Genomic DNA, 21,831 nt, shown 5'->3' on the forward strand with positions numbered 1-21,831 from the left:
TGGTTGTGATGGGGTGGTGAAGCTCCCAAAGCCTGCCCTTCCTGGGATCCAGGAGTGTGGATTCACCTCCTGGGTGCGAGGCTCGGTGTCACTGCAGGTGCATTTTGTGGCATTTCCAAGGCGGCAGGAAATGGGGTGAAACGGGGGAGTTTGGCCATTTTCCCAAAAACTGCTGGTGGGGAGGTCTCGGAATGGGGAGGACACGGAAGGGTTTGGCGGGGATCGGCAGGTACAGGCTCCGGGGGAGCGGCGGCTGGGCTGGAACCTCCGTCTGTCCATCCATCCGTCCGTGTGTCCGTCCGTGCGTCTCTCCCGGCAGCCGTTCCCGGATCGCTTTCCCCGCGCTCATCCATCATTCATTTCCCCGCTCCGAGCCCTGCCAGCTGCTCCCGCGCACAGGTCAGAGAAACAACAAAATTAACAACAACAACAAAAAAACCTTTAAAAAAATGAGAGAGAAACCCCAACGCGAGCGAAACGCGCCGAGGCGGAGTTGAACTTTGCGCACCCGGGATGAAGTTGGGCTTGGGCAGGCGGGGGCGAGAGGGGATTTTGGGGTCTGAGAGGGGATTTTGGGGGGCTCGGAGGGGTCGGGAGGGGGGCAAGGAGGAGTTTCACCGGTGCCGAATTGCCGGTGCCGAATTGGCGGTACCTGGCGAGGGGCGCTGCGCCGCCCGCGTCAGTGCATCCCTCCCCTTCCTCCTCCTCCTCCTCCTCCTCCTCCGCGGCTCACGCAGGGCGCAGGGGGGGCATGGGGGGTCGCCGCTGACACCGGGCTCCGAGACAGCACCGCAGGTAATGCCCCGCCGCTCCTCCTCGGGATTTATCCACCCGGGTGGGATGCGGGGGATGCGGGCATCACCCCTGTGTGCGCATCACCCCTGCGCGGGCATCACCCCTTCCCTTCCCCTCCCGGGGCGCTTCTTGCCGCGTTCTCCCTTCCCAAACCTCCCCGCCTTGCTTTAAACCAAAATAATCTTTTTCAGTGCTCTCATTGCTGTTATTTCGGGCGGGGGTCTCGCCCAGCGCCGCGGTTCCTTTGCCCAATCTTTGTCGTTTTTGCCCGAAATCCCCGCTGTGAACGAGCGGCGGTGCCCGCTGTCCTGCGCCCACCCCCGGCTCCCAGCCGGAGTTCGGGATCTGCCGGGAGAGCAGCAAAGTTTCTGGGACGAGCGGGGCTGGAACTTCGTCCCGGCCGTGGGATTTTCAAATCCCCTCCCAGCATCGCATGGGGATGGGAGGCGAAGCCTTGCCGAGCGCCAAACTTGCCCGGAGAATTTGGAGAAAGCGCTTCATTTTATTTTATTTTTACCCCCTGGTTCTTTACTTGCTGCAACCCTCAAAACCTGCAGTCTTTCTTCTCTTTACATCCCACCTCTCCTTTCCCAGCCATCGGCTGGAGGAGAGGGATGCTGGAACGGGACGTTCCCTGTGCTGATGTGCGTTCTCTTTGTTGTGGGGTTGCGGTTTTTCCCTTCCCTTTTCCTCCTTTTCCCCCTTTTTCCCCCCCTTTTCCCCCTTTTCTTCCCTTTCTTCTCTTTTTTTTCCCCTTTTTTTCCTTTTTTTCCCTCGGCAGCGCTGGCTGCTCACGCCGATCCCGGCTCCTTCCCGGGATCTCCCCGGAGCATCCTGCAGGAGCCCGGGATGCTCCGTGCATGTGGGATGGAGCTGCTGCACTGAGACGCTTTAATTTTAATTTTTTGGGGTTTTTTTTTTGGGGGGGTGTGAGCCGGGGATGAAGCACTCCCGTGGGATTTGTGCAAATCCAGCTGGCTGTTTCGGCAGAGTGAGTTTTGCCTTTGTGTCTCCTTCCCTGCTGTCCTGGGGAAGGAGGGGAGGAGAAAATCCCTGTGCAGTTCCATTTTCCTTCACCATCCTGTTCCCTCCCTCCATCCCCAGCACAAAGCTTTCTTTTTTTCCTGAAGGACTCGTGAAAAATACAATGTTTAAAGCGCAAGTTGTAAAACCTTATCTTTGTGGGAAACTGTAAAAATTGAGGCTGACCCTTCTTTTATTTTATTTTTATTAGTTGTTTGTGCATTTTTTTTTGCGATAAGTGGGAGCAACAATGTCTGGATGAGGTGGGAGCTGGGGAGGGCTCCCAGCCCTGTCCCTTTGCTCAGGAGCATCCTCAGGGTGCAGCACCAGAACCATTCCAGCTGAAATCATCTCCAGAGGGATGCCCAGGGCATGACAGCTCCTCTGGGCAAGGAAAAAGGGCAATCCTGAAAATCCTGCCATCCTACAACCCTGCCATCCTGAGCAACTGGAGGGAAAGGACCTCCTAAAAAGGATTCTCTTTATGAAGTTTCCTAGGTGCTCAGCGCAGATGGTCTGGAGCACGGATTGTTTTTGGATTTAAGGAGCTTTAGGCTGTGGGGTTGGCTGGGTGAGGGGGCTGGCCTGTGGCCCCTGGTTGGGGTCTGAAACATCCCAGCTGCTCACAGCCAGCTCCATGAGCAACCCAAAACTTCCCTGCTTTTCCCCACTACACCATCCTGCTTCCTCCAGTCACACTTCTAATATTGCTGCAGGAAAAATAGAATCATTTTGGGGTTTTTGTGGCCCAGCACCTACGAAATTCCTGCCTTTGGGCTGGTGTTGTCATCTGACTCCATTTCAGGGTGTAGAAATGGGGGAAAACTGGAAATTCCAATGGTATAGGAATTATTATGGGTTTTTGTGGCCCATCACCTACAGCCTTTGTGCTGGTGTCATCTGACTCCATTTTAGGGTGTAGAAATTGAGAGAAACTGGGAATTCCAATGGTTAGGACCCAAATCCTGCAGATGTTCTGGATCTTAGCAGGGGTTTGGTGAGGACCAGGGGCTGGGGTAGCATTTATCCATGGGATTGTTGCTTCAATGTGGGCAGCAGATATGGGATGTTTATTCATGGACTTCTAATAATGTTGCAGGAGAAATTGGGGCTTTTGTGGCCCAGCACCTACAAAATTCCTGCCTGTCATCTGACTCCATTTCAGGGTATAGATTCTGCATCTGAAATAGGGAAAAGCTGGGAATTCCAATGGTTAAGACCCAAATTTTGTAGGTATCCTGGATCTTAGCAGGGGTTTGGTAAAGACCAGGGGCTGGGGTAGCATTTATCCATGAGATTGTTGCTTCAATGTGTGCAGGAGATGTTTGTCCATGGGCTTCCTCTAGTAAGACTTTTAATATTGTTGCAGGAATAATAGGATTATTTGGGGGGTTTTGTGGCCCAGCACCTACGGCCTTTGTGCTGGTGTTATCTGACTCCATTTCAGGGTGTAGAAATGGGGAAAAACTGGGAATTCCAATGGTACAGGAATTATTATGGGGTTTTTGTGGCCCAGCACCTACAAAATTCCTGCCTTTGTGCTGGTGTTGTTACCTGACTGCATTTCAGGTGTAGATTCTGCATCTGAAATGGGGAAAAACTGGGAATTCCAATGGTTAGGACCCAAATATTGCAGATATCCTGGATCTTAGCAGGGGTTTGGGCAGGGTGAGCATTTATCCATGGGCTTGATGTTTCATGTGAGCAGGAGATGTTGGTTCATGGGCTTCTTCCAGTAAGACTTCAAATAATGTTGCAGGGAAAAGAGGATTATTTAGGGTTTTTGTGGCCCAGGACCTACAACCTTTGTGCTGGTGTTATCTGACTCCATTTCAGGGTGTAGAAATGGGAAAAACTAGGAATTCCCATGGTTAGGACCCAAATTTTGCAGATATCCTGGATCTTAGCAGGGGTTTGGTAAAGGCCAGGTGTTGGGGTAGCATTTATCCATGGGTTTGATGCTTCAGTGTGACAGGAGATGTTTGTTCGTGGGCTTCCTTCAGTGAGGAAGGAGAAATTGTGTCATTTTGGGGTTTTTGTGGCCCAGCACCTACAAAACTCCTGCCTGTCATCTGACTCCATTTCAGGGTGTAGATTCTGCATAACGAACTGCTGTCATTAATCCCAATAACTTCATTAACCCAACAATCCATCCCTGCTGCCCCTCCTTGTCTTCCCATTCCCCCCTGCTCTCTGGGGCTGCTCCTTGACACTGAGGTGTGAAAGCAGCCAGGACTGCTTGGTTTGGATGAGGCAAGAGATGGCCTGGGAGCCTTTGCAGCTCTGCTTCATCAGCGTGAAGGGGTTTTTATTCATTTTGTTGTATTTTTTCCACCCTTCTTCCGAAGCATCCCTTTCCCCACTCTGTTTCCAAGATCTAAAATTCCAGTTACCATAGGCCTGAGCAAAACCTGCTGCTTTTCTTTAGTGCTGCAAACTGCCAGTCTGGAGCTTGGGGCAGCTGGAGGCCCTAAGGGAGGTGGGATAAAATCCCACAGACAGAGCCCTGGGCTTTGCTGTGTTGATTCCCAGTTTTGGAGCAGCCCAGGAGCCTCTTGGCTCGGTCTCCTTGCCCCATCCCAGCCCTCCTCCTGGCTCAGGAGCTGCTGCTCCAGCTGAAGAGAGGTTTTGTGATGGAAAGTGGTTGCTATGATGCCTATGATTAGCAACCAGTGCTGGAGGCTCCCTTGAGCCAGTGCTGCCCCACTTACAAAGGAAGAAATTGGGAATTCCTACTTTTCTCTGCCCAAAAGTGAAGTTTCCCTCGCCATGGAGGGGTGGGTGGCAGTGCCTGATGCAGCAGGGAGTGGCAGCTCTCTTCCCAAAGCTCCCAGGGTGTTATTTTAGCATCCCATGGGTGCAGCAGTTGAGTTGGATGCATTCTGTGGCTTTTCCTTGGAGATGCCACAGGTGTGGTGAAAGGTTTGAGTGTTGCTTATGCAGAGCTGGGGGGTTGTTGGGATTGTCTGTGTCAGGGGCTTGGAAAACCATGTAATTCCCACACCTCTGGCATTCCCCACGTCATTCCCAAACCCCTGGCATTCCCAAACCCATGTCATTCCCCATTTCATGGGAAAACTCATGTTATTCCCCATGGCATTCTCCATGACATTCCCCCAAACCATGTCATTCCTAAACTCACGTAATTTCCCATGGCATTCCCAAACCCATGGCATTCCCCTTGTCATTTCCAAGCACATGTCATTTCCAAGCACATTTCATTCCCAAAACCATGTGATTTCCCATGTCATGGGACAACTCATGTCATTCATTCTCAAACCCATGGCATTCCCCATGTCATGGGACAACCCATGGCCTTCCCCAAACCTATGGCATTCCCCAAGTCATTCCCCAAACCCCTGTCATTCCCCAAACCCATGTGATTCCCCCAACCCATGGCACTCCCCATTTAATGGGAAAACCCATGGCATCCCCCATGTCATTCCCAGTGCCATTTCCCAAACCCATGGCATTTCCCAAACCCATAGCATTCCCCATGTCATAGCACAACCCGTGGCATTCCCCAAGTCATTCCCCAAACCCATGGCATTCCCCATTTCGTGGGAAAACCCATGGCATTCCCCATGTCATTCCCCGTGTCATTTCCAAACACGTCGTTCCCCATGTCATTTCGCAAGCCCATGTCATTCCCAAACCCATGGCATTCCCATGTCACTCATTCCCAAACAGATGGCATTCCCCATTTCATGGGAAAATTCATGTCATTCCCCATGTCATTCCCAAACCCATGTCATTTCCTATGTCATTCTCAAATCCATGTCATTCCCGTGTCATTTCCCAAACCCCTGGCATTCTCCAAACCCATGGCATTCCCCATGTCATTCCCTAAACCGATGTCATTCCCAAACCCATGGCATTTCCCATGTCATTCCCCATGGCATTTCCCAAACCCATGTCATTTCTAAACCCCTGTCATTCCCAGTGTCATTCCCAAACCCATGTCATTCCCCATGTCATTTCCTCTGTCATTCTCCAAACTCCTGTCATTCCTTATGCCATTTCCCAAACCCATGTAATTTCCAAACCCATGGCATTCCCAAACCCATGGCATTTCCCATGTGATGAGACAGCTCATGTTGTTATCCATGGCATTTCCCAAACCCATGTCATTCCCAATTTCATGGGAAAACCCATGTCATTTCCATGGCATTCCCAAAACCCATGTCATTCCCAAACTCCTGTCATTCCCCATGTCGTTTCCAACCCCATGTCATTTCCTCTGTCATTGCCCAAACCCCTGTCATTCCTCATGTCATTTCCAAACCCCTGTTGTTCCTGGTGTCATTCCCAAACCCATGGCATTCCCCCAACCCATGGCATTTCCCATGTCATTCCCAAACCCACGTAATTCCCCATGTCATTTCCAACCCCATGACATTTCCTCTGTCATTCCCTAAACCCCTGTCATTCCTCATGTCATTTCCCAAACCCATGCCATTCCCAAGCCCATGGAACTCCCCAAACCCCTGTCATTTCCAACTCCATGCCATTTCCCAAAGCCATGCCATTCCCAACCCAGCCCAGCCTTCCTGCAAGGACTGGGCAGTTCAAAGCTGGCATTTCCTCCTGGGCCTGGGTTTTTGGTGAAACGATGCCTCAGTGTCATTCTGCAGCTAATCCTTGTGTCCTGTGGGAAAGCAAATGTCTGGAAGCACCAAGCAAAATACTTAAATACTTCCACTCCTGCCCTTGGTTTAAAATGGGAATAAACTGCTGGAAAGTGAGGGAAACTTTTGGGTGTTAAGTGAGGAGCAGCCCCAGCTTTTTCCCTGGAGGAAGAAAGGTTTGAGTGCCCCAGCTGGGGAATGCAGAGCCTTGTGGGGAGAAAATATTCCTGGCTCAACCTCAGCTTTGGTTTTGGGGTGAAAGAAGGAGAGAAAGGGTTTTCCATGCTCTTTTCTCCTACAAACACCCTCTCAGGTGGGTGGTGACAGGTGCCAGCAGCTGTGTCCCTTATTCCCTGTGGGAATCCATATTTCCCCTCCCCTGTGCAAGCCAATATCCTGGCCTGCATTTATTTAACAGGGAAATTTTATTTCCTTTCGCCGCAGGGAATAGAAAGCAAAAAAAAAAAAAATTAAAAAAAAAGAAGGGGGCAAATTTTTTCACTGGGAACAAATCTCATTTTCAAGAGTCCTGACAAAATGAGCCATAAAATTACAATATTTCAAAGTGCTTTGTAATTCTAGCGTGGATGGCTCTTCATCATGGAATCTGAAAGCTCAGAAAATATAAAACTCATTAGATTAAAATAAACCACCTACCGCACGGGAGAAAAGCTTATTTATCAATATCAATTTACTTCTGATTACCCTGTTCTGCAATTTGTTATTTTTGGGAATTATGATTTGGGTATGGCTCACGCCAACACGGAGGTGGGAATAAAAAAAAAAATAAAAATCAGGATTAACTTGTAATTTTTTTTTTTTTTATTTTGAATTGTGCTTATTGTAAAGCCCTGGCCAAGAGGCAATAATGAGGAGAAAAGGTGCATTTCTAACAGTGCTGTTTTTGAGGAGCAGAGGGGAAGCAGAGGAGGCTGGTTTTTTGGTGTGAGGGGTGGTGTTAGCCATGTGCTTGGCCAAAGGGGATGCCAGGGATGGTTTTTGGGATGTGGTCCTTGCTGGGCCAGCTCCTGGATGCTCTCCCAGGTGGCCCCAGTGATGGAGGAAGCCTGGGATATATTTTATGAAAAATCTTTTTTCTAGAATTTTTTTTCTCCTGAGAAGCTGAGAAGCCTCAGAATTAAAAATTCTAGCAAAAAGATTTTTCATGAAATAAGTTTGTGACACAGCTGGGGACATCCTGGTGACACCTCTGGTATCTCCACCCCACCTCCCACATCCAATCCTCTGGGGAGACACTGCTGTCCCTCTTTGGGACACTTCATGGCAGGAAAAGGGCAGTTTTTGGGGAGGCACCCCCACTTATCTCCTGTGGCACTTTGGGAGGTTTGATTCACACTTCCATTCACAGAGCGAGTGGATGGAATTCTGAGGCTTGAGCAGCTTTGGAAATCATCATTCCTTTGGAAATTCTGGGACTTGAGCTTTGAAGCCCTGGATTTTTTTGCACTGTGGTGTTTCCTCAGCCTCCCATCTCTGGAGGCTCTGTGAGCGGAGGGGAAACCTCTGGTTTAACATCAGAGCCTTAGCAGGCAGGAGGAGACAGCACCTGAGCTCCCAGGGACATTATCATGCTGGGGACTGCACAGAGTGCTTCCTCCAAAGAGCCTCTTTCAGGCACAAGGTGCAATTTAATCTGCTCTTAGTCACAATTTTTTAAGTTCTCCTCAGAGACTCCTGGATCCCGTTCCTTAAATGTGCAATATTCGAGTGAGCCATCTCGAAGAACCAGTGAAGAGCTGCAATATTAATGAAGACAGAGAAAATCAAAATGACATTTCAGGCAATTACTGACATAATGAAGTGACTGACTTGGAATATCCAATATTTAGATTTATCATGGCACTCGAAAGGGGATGCTGTCAGCTGCTTTTATTCCTACATCACATAAATTGTTTCTCCACTGCCCTGGTGCTTTTTAAACACGGGCTGTGAAGCTGGGAAATCATGTTCACGCTCACTTGGGCTGATAGTGGTGCTGTTTGAGAAGAAAGTTAGTGTTTTCCTCTGGCATTCTGGCACTGCAGAAGGCACGGGAGCTCATTTCCATCTCATCCTCTCTGGCTGCAGCACCAAGAGCTTGGGCTCTGCATTCTGGGCTGGGTGCAGGGCTCTGGAACAAAGATGCTGAGGTTTCCTCCTCCCCAAAACCTATTAAAGCAGGGGGAAAATTGAGATGTTTGGTGTTTTTTCTTAATCACAAGAATCCATTCTGCTTTGCTTGGCCAAATGCAAGGATTTAAAGGGCTTGTCAGGATACCTGGCTCTGGGGAAAGTGGCCATTTTTTCCTTTAGAAACAAACCCAAAATTGGGCGTTTGGGTGCTCTGTTGACACTGAGCATAAGTCAGCAGCTTATTGTGGGGAGGAGGTTTAAACTCTTCTGCCCTGGCTGTGTTTTCTGGGGTGATGGGCATGATTACACCTGAATGTTTTCTCAGGCTTGTGCTGAAATACCTGAAGGTGCACAAAACACACCACAGCACCGTTTTTCTTGTCTAGGCACAAGACCTCTTCATCCCAGAGAGATTCTCCGTAGCAAAATAGCAGGAGAAATTAGAATTTCAGGCCCATTCTGCGGTGACAGAGTTGTTAGGAGCTGTCTCCTGTGACACATCCATCAGTAAAAATAAAATAGGTGTAGCTGTGGCTTTGGAGCTCCTTCAGGAGGGTTCCCTTGAGTGGTATTTTTGTGGTCCATGTGTGGTATTTTTGGGGTCCCCAGATGAAGGAGGAATTGAGAATTTGACTCTATGTGCTTAGAAGGCTAATTTATGATTTATATTTATTATTATTTATTTTATTTATTATATGTACTTATATTAAATAATGTTATACTAACCATTATGTTTAGTCATTGGGCATTGTATTGCATTGGGTATTGTATTTACAGCAAGAATTGCTGGGAGAAGAAAATTTGTCTGTAGTATCATGGTGGTAATGGTTACGTTGCCTTGGGTTACTGCTTTTGAAAGTATTTTGTAACTCTTTTTAATCACTAATGAATCATGTAATTTTATGATTTTTTGGAGCATTTATAAGAACTTAAATCCAAACTAAGGCAATTATTCCGCTTCTGTCAATAATATTGCCAAATGCACTCCTTATGGTAATCTCAAGAAAGACAGTTTACCAGATATCCCATTCTTGCTCTTGGTTAAATATGCCCCAATGAAGGCAGGAATGATGAATCTGAGTCCATGTTCTCAGAAGGCTAATTTATTATTTTATGATACTATATTATATTAAAGAATGCTATACTATACTAAAAAATACAGAAAGGACACTTACAGAATGCTAAAAAGATAATAATGAAAACTAGTGAGTCTTTCCAGAGTCCCAGCACAGCTTGGCCCTGGTTGGCCAATGAGTGAAAACAACTCACAGAAACACAATAAAACAATCACCTGTGGGTAAACAATCTCCAAACACATTATTATACTCTATTATATTGAAGAGTATTATACTATACTAAAGAATACAGAAAGGACACTTACACAATGCTAAAAAGATAATAATGAAAACTCGTGACTCTTTCCAGGGTCTGACGCATCTTGGCCCTGATTGGCCAAAGAGTGAAAACAATTCACATGAAACTAATGTAACAATCACCTGTTGGATAAGCAATCTCCAAACACATTCCCCATGAGCACAACACAGGAGAAGCGAATGAGATAAGAATTGTTTTCCTTTTTCTCTGAGGCTTCTCAACTTCCCAGGAGATACATCCTGGGCAAAGGGATTTTTCCAGAAAAGGTGACAGTGGGGGAGCAGAAAGGAAAAAATGGGGCCTGTCCAGCAGGTGAACCCTGGTTTCCATGGCCAAGAGGACCTTGGAAGCAGAGCACTGATGTCCTGAGGGCTCTCCTGTGGCACAGCCTGCACCCTGAGCCTGATGTAGGGACTCCAGGTCACGTCTGTCTGTTCTGGGTTTGACAGTGCCTCTCTTGTTTGACAGGAGCCATGAAGCGCCCCGTGGCTGCTGCTGCTGCCCACCTCCTGCCTGCCCTGCTGCTCCTGGAGCTGGTCTCTCCAGGTAGGTGGTGTGAAACATGCCAACCACTTGCTTTTTTAAAATCTTAACAGTCTAACCATAATAAAATGGTTATAAAAATAATAATATAATTAGAATAATAATAATTCAGACAATTTGGATTAGGACAATATGAGACAATAAAAACAAAGAGTTACAGACAGTCCAGGCACCTCTTTCTGGGCAAAATAAGCCCGAAAAAGGCCCCACGTTAACAGAGGATTAACCCTTAAAAGCAACAGCCGGTTGCATATTCATACACCTTATCCATGATGCATAAATTCCATTCAAACACAGGATTCTGTCTGGGCAGTGTCAGCTTCTTCCTTATAATCCCAAACAGCATCTTCAGGTCTGAGTGAGGCAGGAAGAAGTTGGTTTCTTCTGATAACAGAGCAATTAATTCTCTTTCTCTGAAAGATTCGGGTGTCCTGGGCTGCTACCTGGTGTAAATACCTCATTCCTTTTTTAAAAAAAATATCCCACATACATAGTTCCTATTTTAACATTTTGTTATAACCTAAAACTATATTTAACACACTACTTAAGGAAATTAATACAGCATTACTTTCTAACTCCACACATATGATATCCATTTGAATATTTGCAAAAAGCCAGTCATAAAATACACATTTTTCATAGTGGTCTCCTGGTGAATACATAACCAGAAGCTTGTTAGCTGTGTGGCAGCAGAACATCACTGCCAAGGCTCTCCCCCTGCTTTCAGCAGCAAAATGATGACTTGAACTGTGCTTAAATATGTGCTGGGGGGGTCGGAAATAACTCCTGCCCAAGCTGTAAAACCTCTTTTCTCATTCCAGCTGGGAGAAAGGCAGGGTTTTGGGCCAGAAGAGCCTCCACAGGAAGTTTTCCCACTGATGCTCTGGGTCCTTCCTGGCATGGGGAGGGAGCTGGTGGGACAATGGCCTTTTGGTGTAGAAAATGTGCATTTTGGGGCAGATTTTGGCACATCACAGGGTGCACAGGAGCTGTAAATGTGCAACAAAGCCCCGTGAAAATTGGGATTGTTACATGAGTGGCCTAGCCCCCCTGGGTGCTGGTGTGGGGACAGGGTGCCTGTGTGGCTCTTGCTGATAAACAATAGCCAGAGTGTGTCCCTTTGATAGCAGCGTGCCCTTTGGAATAAAGGCTTTTTTTGCCCTCCTTTCCCCTGCTGAAGGCTGGAGATGGCTTGCCCAGATTGGCAGGCTGATGAGGCAGCCAGTGGATGACATTAGCTGTGAGTGACAGGCGCAGTCAATCTCCCTCCGGTGTCGGCTTGGATCAGGGAGAGCCTCACTGGAGCTGCAGCTCCTCTGCAAAGGGAGCAAACAAGGGAAAAAGCAAGTTTTTTCCTCCCTCCTTCCCCTTTACCTCCCTGAGAGGTCACTTGCCACTCTGTCCCGTTGGAAATGGGAACTGCCAGCCCAGCTCCCTCCTAGCAGTGGCAAACTGCACAGGCTTTGCATGGAGCCAGGGATTTGGAGGCTCTGCAGCTCAGCAGAATTCCAGCCCTTCTCTCGCAAACCCTGCCCAGGGCTTGGCTTGCCATCTCTGTGATAAGGAAGTGCTGGGCCTGGGGTAGGGATGAGGGATGGGTGCCCTGCTATCACTGGTCAAGGCTGTGTAAAAATCACAAATCTCATTCCATGGTTATGACAATGGGAAGATGCCACCAGCTCACATCCCAGGCAGCAGACCAAGAACTTAATGTTACAACTCACTTTATAATTTTTTTGGCCAGTCACACAAAGCAGAAGCACATTGACAGTATTTATATCTGTATAGTATTCTATATTGACAGTATTTCTATCCAACCACCATAAGGACACGTGCCTTTGGTTAAACAATGCTTGCTTATTTCAAATACAATACCTGCTTGTGAGCCTTAGAACACAATTCACAGAGCTCCATTATTAAGCTTAGAACTTTCTAATATCTTGCTAGATAAACTTTTCTGCAGCTTTGAGAGTTATTCTAGACAAGTGTTAATACACAGACCATTGTTCTATTTGTGCTTTTCTACAGTTTAATTTTTCTGCTGACCAATCTCATGGCTGCTGCTTAGCTGTAATCACAGTTCTACTATATCTGAAGCCTGCCTTCTGCAGCTTTCCCAAAACCCTCTGATTTTGTAGATTCTCCCACCCTGCCACATATCCTGGGCACTGCAGGTGATGGAGCAGGTTTTCTGTGGAATTTGCAGGCAACCCCAAAAAGGGAGGAGATGAGAATGTTGACTCCATGTTCTCAGAAGGCTGATGTATTATTTTATGAGATATATTGTATTTAAAATGCTATACTAAAGAACAGAAGAGAGGATTTCATCAGAAGGTTAGCTAAGAAAGGAATGAATAATAAAACCTTGTGCCTGCTCACAACCTCCACACAGGTGGCTGTCATTGGTCACCAAGTAAAAGCAATTCACATGCTGGGTGAACAGTTCTCCAGATCACATTCCAAAGCGGCAAAACATGGAGAAGCTGAAGCTGCCCAGGAGAAAAGATCCTAGCGAAAGGATTTTTCAGAAAATCTGTCTGTGACACTCTTGCCAGCAGGTTTGCAGAGCTCCTGGCGAAGCCATGGGAAAGTGGAGGCTGGGTGGGTTTGGAGTGTTTGCAGGAGGTTTTGGGACAGGTTTTGGGACAGGTTTTGGGACAGGTTCAGCTCTGGGGTGACAGTGGGGTCCCCCTGCTCCTGCCTGCAGGACATGGGCAGAGATCTCCACCAGCCAAGGCCTCCTTGGAGCCTCCTCCTCTCCAGTTTCCCATCCCAGAGGAGCCCCAGCTCTCTCAGATCTCCATGGCCTCCTCTGGCAATCTGAGAGGGAAATTCCAGCTGTATCCTGGGATTTGCAGCCCAAAGCAGGGTCCTGCCCCCAGACCCTCCCTCAGCAGCTCCCAGGGCCAGGTCTCCCTGTTCCCAGATCCTGGAAGCCTCCCAGCACCTGCTGCACCTGGAATTGGAAAGTGCAGCTTATTTTTAGCGTGCTGGTGATATTAAGGGATGTGTTTTGAGACAGAAAGGTTTTGCAGAAACGAGTCCTGTGTGCCAAAGGCTGCTGGGGGTGTTTCAGCCTCGTTTTCCCCTCCCAGAGCTTGTTGGCCCCAGTGACAAGTGTGCTGCCAAGCCCCTGGAGATGCCCTTAGCTCCCAAATAACCCACTTTGTCAGGTTCCTTTCTATTTTTCTTTCCAGGTGCTTAACTCCAGAGGCTGGGATTTAAATGTGCCTTTGCAACAGCGCTGCCTGCAGTGCTCTCCCATTTCTCATGGTGTTTAACCAAGCTGGTGCCTCAGGAAAGAGGGCAGTGCTGAAAATCCCTGTCTTGTCACAGAGGGAGCCCTGGGGGAGCTCAGGTTGCTCCCCTGTGTCTCCAGGAGCTGGTTTGGTGGGATGCCCACCTGGGACCTGTGTTTGAGAGGTCTCAGGAGCATCTTGAGAGCTGGGTAGGCCAAGGGGCTGCTGAGGTTTGGTGCGTTCTGCTTTCCTGGGATGCTGAGCACGCCCCACCAAACCTTCCAGGGAAATCACTGAGTGATTTCCTCTCCCTGCACCTCTCTCCCCGCAGCAGATCCCTCCTGGCTGCCTCTCTCCCTGCCTTTGTCACTCTCCTACGTGCTCTGCACTTGGCTCTGTCCCCTAATGAGGCTGCGGGCCAGGGGCAGGCCCGGAGAGGGAGTGGAGAGGAGCGAGCCCGGTGATTAGAGGTGAAAGGAGGCAATTAGAGGGAAAGGCAGCCCGGGGAAGGAGCATGGGGCTGTGCTGGGGTGCCTGACAAGGCGAAAGGCTCTCAGCTGTGGGAGCAAAGCAAAGGTACTAACTGTGGGCTAAAGCAGTAATTGATGCTCCCGGTCCCTGTGCTGTCGGCTTTCCCCCTCTCCTCTGCCTTTGGAAAATACCAAATACCCAGAAAGGCTGGTGCAGGGAAGTGGCCCCCGTGCCAGTGAGCATTCCCAAGCCCTTCCCAGCCTTGGGAAATGTTGCAGTGTGATGCAATAGCCTGTCTCAGCTATCCCGGTTCCTTCCCCGGGTGTGCCAATCACCTCTCCCTTCCCCTCCCTTGCCCCTGCTGAGTGCTGTCTGTCAATCTTGGCATTCCAGAAAGGGCATTGTGAGATTGGCAGAGTTCAAAAGATGTCTTACACCCCTTGAGGGACATTGGGCCATCCAGGTGTCATTTGTCCCCTGAGACCTCCCTGCTTATCTGGTTGGTGGCTCCCTACCCCTTCCCTGCCCCTCTCCCCAGGGTTCAAAGAACAGCAACCACAGGCTCAGGGAGCTCTGTTGGAGGAGTTGCTGGATTCAGAGGCCTGAAGGCCAGAATAAAGCTCTGAATCCAAACCCTCCATCAGAACCGACTCCTTTCCTTCACCATCGCCTCAAAGTTTCTCCACAGAGGGAAACCTGAGGAGTGGATCCTCTGAAGGGAGGAGGCTCCATCCCAGCACCACCAGAGTTCCTGCAGGCCTGGAATTGTCTGCACGGGCCCAGCTGCAGCACCCAGCCAGCCAAAAATGTCTGTGGGGTGAAACACCACACACCCAGCCAGCCAAAAGTGTCTGTGAGGTGAAACCACCACAGCTTCTGCCTTTGGTCAAGCAGCAAGGCCCAGACGGGCCCAGGCACGTTCCTTCTGGCTATATGGGTATTTAATTCCAATATAATGGTGCCCAATGTGGGGCAGCTCGATCCTGGGGATGGATCAGTCAGGGAAGAGACCCCTGAGGTGGCACCCTCACTTTTGCTGCAATATCCAGCTAGCCAAAGGTGTCTCTGAGGTGAAACCACCACAGCTGCGGCCCTTGGTCAAGCAGCAAGGCCCAGACCAGCCCAGGCAAGTTCCATCTGGCTATATTGGTACTAAATTGGAAATAACTCCTTGTTTCTGTCCTCTTCCCAGGTCAGGGCAATCGCCTGCCCTACTTCATAAACTACTTCTTCGACACCTACCTGCTGATCAACGAGGACACTCCTGTGGGTAAGTGTGATGGGCACAGACTGCCACCACACCTTGGAAAAGCATGGAAGAGGAATGTTTTTCTTTTGATGGACAGATGGAGCTTTTCTTTCCCTGCTTTCTTTAGCTGGGGATTGGTTTTCAGTAAATGCAGAAATCGACCCTGGCTCTCAGTCCATTAAACTTATGGTCTTCAATCAGGGCTCCTGACTGGACTTTGATGGGGGAGGAATTGATTGGGAGGCTGGGATGGAGCCTCTGGAGGTCCCTTTCCCACCTGCAGCCCAAGCAGCACCTTCCTGAGGGAAGGGCTCTACACCCACATCCCCTTCAGGGTTGCACTCCTATTTTGTCAGAAAATAGGGAGATTTCCTCCAGCCTTCCTTCCTCCATGAGACATTATGCCGGTCAAGTCGTTCTTGGAATTACTTTGGCAGTTGAATTTCCGTTTTTTTTGGTTTTTTTTTTTTTTAACTTTGTGTTGCGCCGTGTGCATGTATATAATTGACTCTTAAGAATATTGGCACCTTGAGATTTTGTTTCCGGAGGGAAATGTCAGCCTGGGAAGTGTTGACACACAGAGTTGTTCCTGTGTTTCCTGCTGTTGGTAGGTGTTTTCTCAGTTAAGCTTTATTAACTTTAAAAAAAAAAAAACAAAGGTAACATCTGGAAACACCTTTCTGATATCCTGAGTGTGAGGAGCAGAACTGTGTGTGGTGCCTGTTTCCTGGGGAAAAAACAAAAATTGTATTTTTTGAGGTCTGTTTGAGCGCCCATGGCTGCCTGCAGCATCCCCTCCCTGCAAAGCAGCAGCTCCCTGCCTGCTGCCTGCCGTGCCAAAAGGGATCTTAAGCAACAATTAAGAGATCATTCCCCCTCTAATCACTTACAAGAGTAAATTAGTCTTGTCAGGAGCTATTAAGACAGAGAGCTCGGAATTCATTAGGCGAGATTGGGCCAGGGGAGCTGCTGGCGCTGCCGCCGGTCCAGGCTGATTAATTTCTCCCAAAACATCATCAATGCCCATCTGTTTCATTTAGGTCTGGGGAGAGCAATTTTCAGGTGGACTGACCCTGTAGTCAGTTATTTCACCCAGAAGTAATGGGAATACACACACACACACACATACACACGTGCAGAGGGAGCTGGAGGTGGGAACTCTGGGGAGGGAATTGTAGGAGAAGGAGGAGGATGAGGAGGAGGGAAGGGGATTGGTTGGGTTGTAGTGGCATGGGCAAGACATGGAGAGTCCATTCCAGTTGCCAGCAGCTCTGTCACCCTGTGTTTTACTCGGAAAATGGGAGCACTGGCTGGATGAAACCCCTTGGGAGAAGAGTATGGATGAGAGAGGGACTGTCCATCTCCATCCTGCTGCTGTTTGCCCCAAGCAGAATCATCCAAAGGGCCATTTTGCTTAATCCCAGACCTTCCCAGGCTGGGAAGGTGGCCCTGCTGCCACGGGGGTTTGCCAGCAGCTGGGTGTGCCATTCACATTCTCTAGAAAAATCCCTTCACCCAGGGTTTTTCTCTTGGGAAGCTGATAAACCTCAGAGAAAAATGAAAACAACAATTATCTCATTTGCTTCTCCTGTGTTGTGCTCATGTGGAATGTGTTTGGAGATTGTTTACCCACAGGTGATTATTTCATTGGATTTCAGTGTGAGTTGCTTTTACTCTTTGGCCAATCAGGGCCAAGCTGTGTCAGGACTCTGGAGAGAGTCACAAGTTTTCATTATTATCTTTTTAGCATTGTCTAAGTATCCTTTCTGTATTCTTTAGTATAGTATAGAATTCTTTAATACAATATAGTATACTAAAGTAATTAATTAACCTTTTGAGAACATGGAGTCAGGTGCATCATTCCTGCCTCCATCGGTGGCCCTGTGTCACTGTGATTTTTTTTGAAAATCCTTTCACTAGGTTTTCTTCCTGAGAAGCTGAGAAGCCTCAGAAAAGAAATGTAAACAATAATTATCTGATGGCTGTGGAATGTGCTCTGGAGAAGGGTTACCAACAGGTGAGGCTTTGATTGGTTCCATGTGAATTGTTTCTACTCAATGACCAGTCATGGTCCAGCTGTGTCAGAGTCAGTCACAAGATTTTATTATTCATTCTTTGCTAGCATTCTGATGTGTCCTTTCTCTTTCTTTGGTATATAATTTTCTTTTAATATAATATATATCATAAAATAATAAATCAGCCTTCTGTAACATGGACTCAAGATTCTCATCTCTTCCCTCGTCCCGGGGAGCCTCAAGCTCCACCCCAGCCCTGCATTTGCAGTGGCTGGGAATGGGCAGGCAGCACTCCAGGCTCCTCCTGATCAGGGTCCCTGCTGCTGCTGCTGCCAAAGGAGTCTCTTCTTAGCATAATGTAATGACTGCAGTCTAATTGCCCAGCAAATGGATTTGCTGTGAGCAGGACAGGAGTGGGGAAATGAAGATGATCCATCATGTCAGCTCTGTAAGTAGCCTTATAACCACCCAGCCTGGACTCAGCCAGGTTCAAGCTCTGAAAGCTTTCATGCCTCGACGCCTCGCAAAATGTGTGACAAAAGAGGCCCTTCAGACGAGGGCAGTTCCACTTCCCTCCATCCTAGCGAGAACATTTCAGAATAATGTTGTCTTAGGAGAGTGGGAAACGCTTCACCCACTGCACTGGAGGTGATAACATGCACATGACCCTGCCCTCAGGCCGTGCTGTGTCGGGGGCACGGTCACCCAGGTGGGGACAGCGTGTCCTGTTGGGTTTGTCAGGGCCCGGGGACGAGGTGAGAGGTGAGAATCTGACTCTGTGTTCTCAGGAGGCTGATTTATTATTTTGTTATATCTATTATATTATGCTATAATATAATATGCTATAATATGCTGTGATATAATATGCTATGCTATAATATAATTAATATAATATACTGTAACTATAACTAAACTAGATATACTATAACTATATATAAAAACCATCTTAAAAATATGCTAAAGAATACAGAAGACTATACTGCATTAATATATAGAATTATTTATATTACATTATATTATATTACATTACATTACATTATGCTATACCATAACTATATACTATAACTATAACTAAACTATATATACTATAACTATATACAAAAACTATACTAAAACTAGACTAAAGAACACAGAAAGGATACAGACAGAAGGCTTAACAGCAATGATAGTGAAAAACTCGTGGCTGACACCTCAGAGCCCGACACAGCTGATGGTGATTGGTCGTGAAGTAAAAAACAATTCACATGGAACCAATCAAACGTGCACCTGTTGGTAAACACTTGCAATCCCAATCCTAACAAAAAGAACTAACAAATCCTAACAAAAAGTTTGGTTTCGCATGAAACCAATCAAACATGCACCTGTTGGTAAATGATCTCCAGCCACATTCCAAAGCAGCAAAACAGGGAGAAGCAAATGAGATAATATTTCCCTTCCCTTCCCTTCCCTTCCCTTCCCTTCCCTTCCCTTCCCTTCCCTTCCCTTCCCTTCCCTTCCCTTCCCTTCCCTTCCCTTCCCTTCCCTTCCCTTCCCTTCCCTTCCCTTCCCTTCCCTTTTTTCTTTATTTTTATTGGGATTGCAAGTGTTTGAGATGGTATTTTGCATTTAGATTTAGACATTTATTAGTTTTTTATTTACATCACAGTATATTTACAAAATAGTGTAAACTCACAAGCTGTGAGTTTACACTATTTTGCTAACGAGCTACAAAACAATTCCTTATCTATCTTTACAAGGTTGTTTTCTTAAGGAAAAACTATTTAATTAAGAAATGACACCTAAATTATTTTTATTTTAACACAATAACTAATCTCTTAAGCCAATAACTATCTCGTAATGCGGATCTTGTTTAATTACAAAATACTACTCAAGAATTACTACTCAAACTCATGAAGAAGGTGAAGAAGAACTAGCTACCAACCTTAATATCTCAATCTTAGCTTTAAATACATTACTATATCCTAAAACTTTAAACTCTATGTTTTCTACCACACTTCTATTCAAGCTACACACCTATAATTTCAGTTCTGTCAATTTTGGAAGCTTTCTCTACAGCCTCAGGTCAAATACAGTGTTCTCTTGGGGATCTTTGAGCACAGAAAATCTGAAATTCTCAGCATGCAGGGTTCCAGCAGCTGCCTCAGCACCACGAATTGCCCTGGGAGCACGGAGAAGCCCCAAGTCAGCAGGTGCCGGGTCAGGAGCAGTGACAAAAGCAGTGAGCAGTGCCATGCCCAGTGACCTGGGCTGTGCCTGCTGCTCCCTTTCCCTTCCCTCTGGCTCTCCCAGGAGCCCTGGGCTGTGCTCTCCATCCTGGGGTGCACCGTGCTCAGGCAGATGGATGGATGGATGGTTGGCTGACAGGGAATTTCATGGTTGCTCTGTGCAGCTTTTGCTGAGCTGGCAGACTCTGTGGTCAAGGATATTTCTGCACTAAATTTGAATAGGCAGAGCTGAACCTTGCTCTTTGTAAGATCTACTTGAGAATGGGCTCTCCCTGTGCCCCTGCAGCCCAAGAGGAGTGGAGGACCACTGAGGAGTGGCTGCACTTTGGTGGCCACTAAAGGGTTTAGGTTGGTGTGTGACACCTCGTGCCTGCTCGGACACCATGATTTCACCATTATTTCACAAGAAAACCAAATAGGAGCGTGGTGTTCCACAGGCAGGGTGACTCCTCACGTGGATCTGAGGCAGCACATCCCTCTGATATTTGTGGATGATTTAATTTAATTCTCTGTCCCAGGCAAGGACTGGCCTGTGACGGCGTTCACAGGGGTCTGAGGATGAGGGAAGAGATGAGGATCTGACTCCATGTTTCAGAAGGCTGATTTATTATTTTATTATATATATTATATTAAAACTATACTAAAAGAATAGAAGAAAGGATTCCATCAGAAGGCTGGCTAAGAACAGAAAAGGAAAGAATGATAGCAAAGGTTTGTAGCTCAGGCTCCCTGTCCAAGACAGCTGGGCTGTGATTGGCCATTAATTAGAAACAACCACATGAGACCAATCCCAGATGCACCTGTTGCATTCCACAGCAGCAGATAACCATTGTTTACATTTTGTTCCTGAGGCTTCTCAGCTTCTCAGGAGAAAAAATCCTAAGGAAAGGGTTTTCCATAAAGGATGTCTGCGACACTGGCCCAGAAGGATTTTCATCTCCAGGCTTCCATCCTGCACTCTGTGCCTGTCCTTTCCAAGGCAATCATCCCTTCCAACACTGCTGCCTTTTGCACAGGGAGATGCTTTGGCACCCAGGACAGGTCCCTGGGGGTGCTGGGCCACTCAAGCTGCTGCTGGAGATAATGGTTATCAGTGTGGCACCGAGCAGGGGCTCAACCTGCCTGATCCCACAGCTGTGCCCAGGCTCCTCCAGATGCATCACTGGGAGGAAAAAAAGACAAAAAAAAAAAGATGCTGGCGCTCTGATCCCTGCCTGCTTCTGGGCTGATTAAATTGTCTCAGAGCTGGGAGATCCATTGCGAAAAACTCTAGATATTTGGTTTTAGAATTTTAAAAGTTTAACAGCAATAAAATGGTTATAAAAATAGTAATATAATTAAAGTAATAAAAATTTGGACAATTAGAATTTAGGACAATACAAGACAATGAAAGCAAAGAGTTATGGAAAGTTTGGGTACCTCTTTCTGGGCAAAATAAGCTTGAAAAAAGACCCACGTTAACAGAGCATTGACTCTTAAAAGCAATAGCCTGTTGCATATTCACGTACTTCATATATGATGTATAAGTTTTATTCAAACAAAGGATTTTGTTTGGTCAGTGTCAATTTTTTTAAAAATCTTAATGGCATCTTCAGGGCTGAGTGAGTTGGGAAAAATTTGACAAGAGAGCAAAAAATTCTGTTTCTCTGAAAGATTTAGGTGTCCTGTGGCTGCTATCTGGTGCAAGCCCTCTCTTAAAAAACATATCTTAGTATGGTTTCTATTTTAACATTACGTTATAACCTAAAGCTGTATTTAAAACGCTACTTAAGAAAATGAATTCAGCATAACTTTCTAACATAACACATATAATATTCATTTGAACATTTGTGAAAAGCCAATCATAAAATACACATTTTTTCACATCCATGCATGGGGCCAGCTTTGGGCAGATGACCATATCATCTGAGCAGGGCAGGGCCACCAGACCCTGGTGGCACTTGGTCTGTGGCTGGTCACAGAACCTGGGCACCAGGTATGTTGGCACTGACACGGGAGCTCTTCAGTGTTTACCTATCACCCAATGGCTGTTTGCTGCCTAAAACTGAATTTTCAGGGTTCTTGAGAGCTCTCCAGAGGAGCAGCCTCATTTTTAAGCATGCTGAGGACCCTAATGAGCAGCAATATTTGAGGAGA

The 21,831-nt window shown here is 47.2% G+C and overlaps 1 protein-coding gene across 1 annotated transcript in view; it reads left to right on the forward strand.

The window, feature by feature from the left end:
- The first annotated feature begins 16 nt into the window (after window positions 1-16).
- The window catches only part of CDH23 (cadherin related 23), a 209,158-nt gene continuing 187,343 nt past the window's right edge, over window positions 17-21,831 (forward strand). Inside the window, exons 1-3 of the mRNA XM_064716315.1 lie at window positions 17-399; window positions 10,422-10,499; window positions 15,399-15,476. Coding sequence (XP_064572385.1) covers window positions 192-399; window positions 10,422-10,499; window positions 15,399-15,476 — 364 coding nt within the window. The 5' untranslated portion in view covers window positions 17-191. The remainder of the gene's footprint in view (window positions 400-10,421; window positions 10,500-15,398; window positions 15,477-21,831) is intronic.

This window comes from Zonotrichia leucophrys, chromosome 6 (genome assembly GCF_028769735.1).
Source record: "Zonotrichia leucophrys gambelii isolate GWCS_2022_RI chromosome 6, RI_Zleu_2.0, whole genome shotgun sequence".
Taxonomy (NCBI): domain Eukaryota; kingdom Metazoa; phylum Chordata; class Aves; order Passeriformes; family Passerellidae; genus Zonotrichia; species Zonotrichia leucophrys.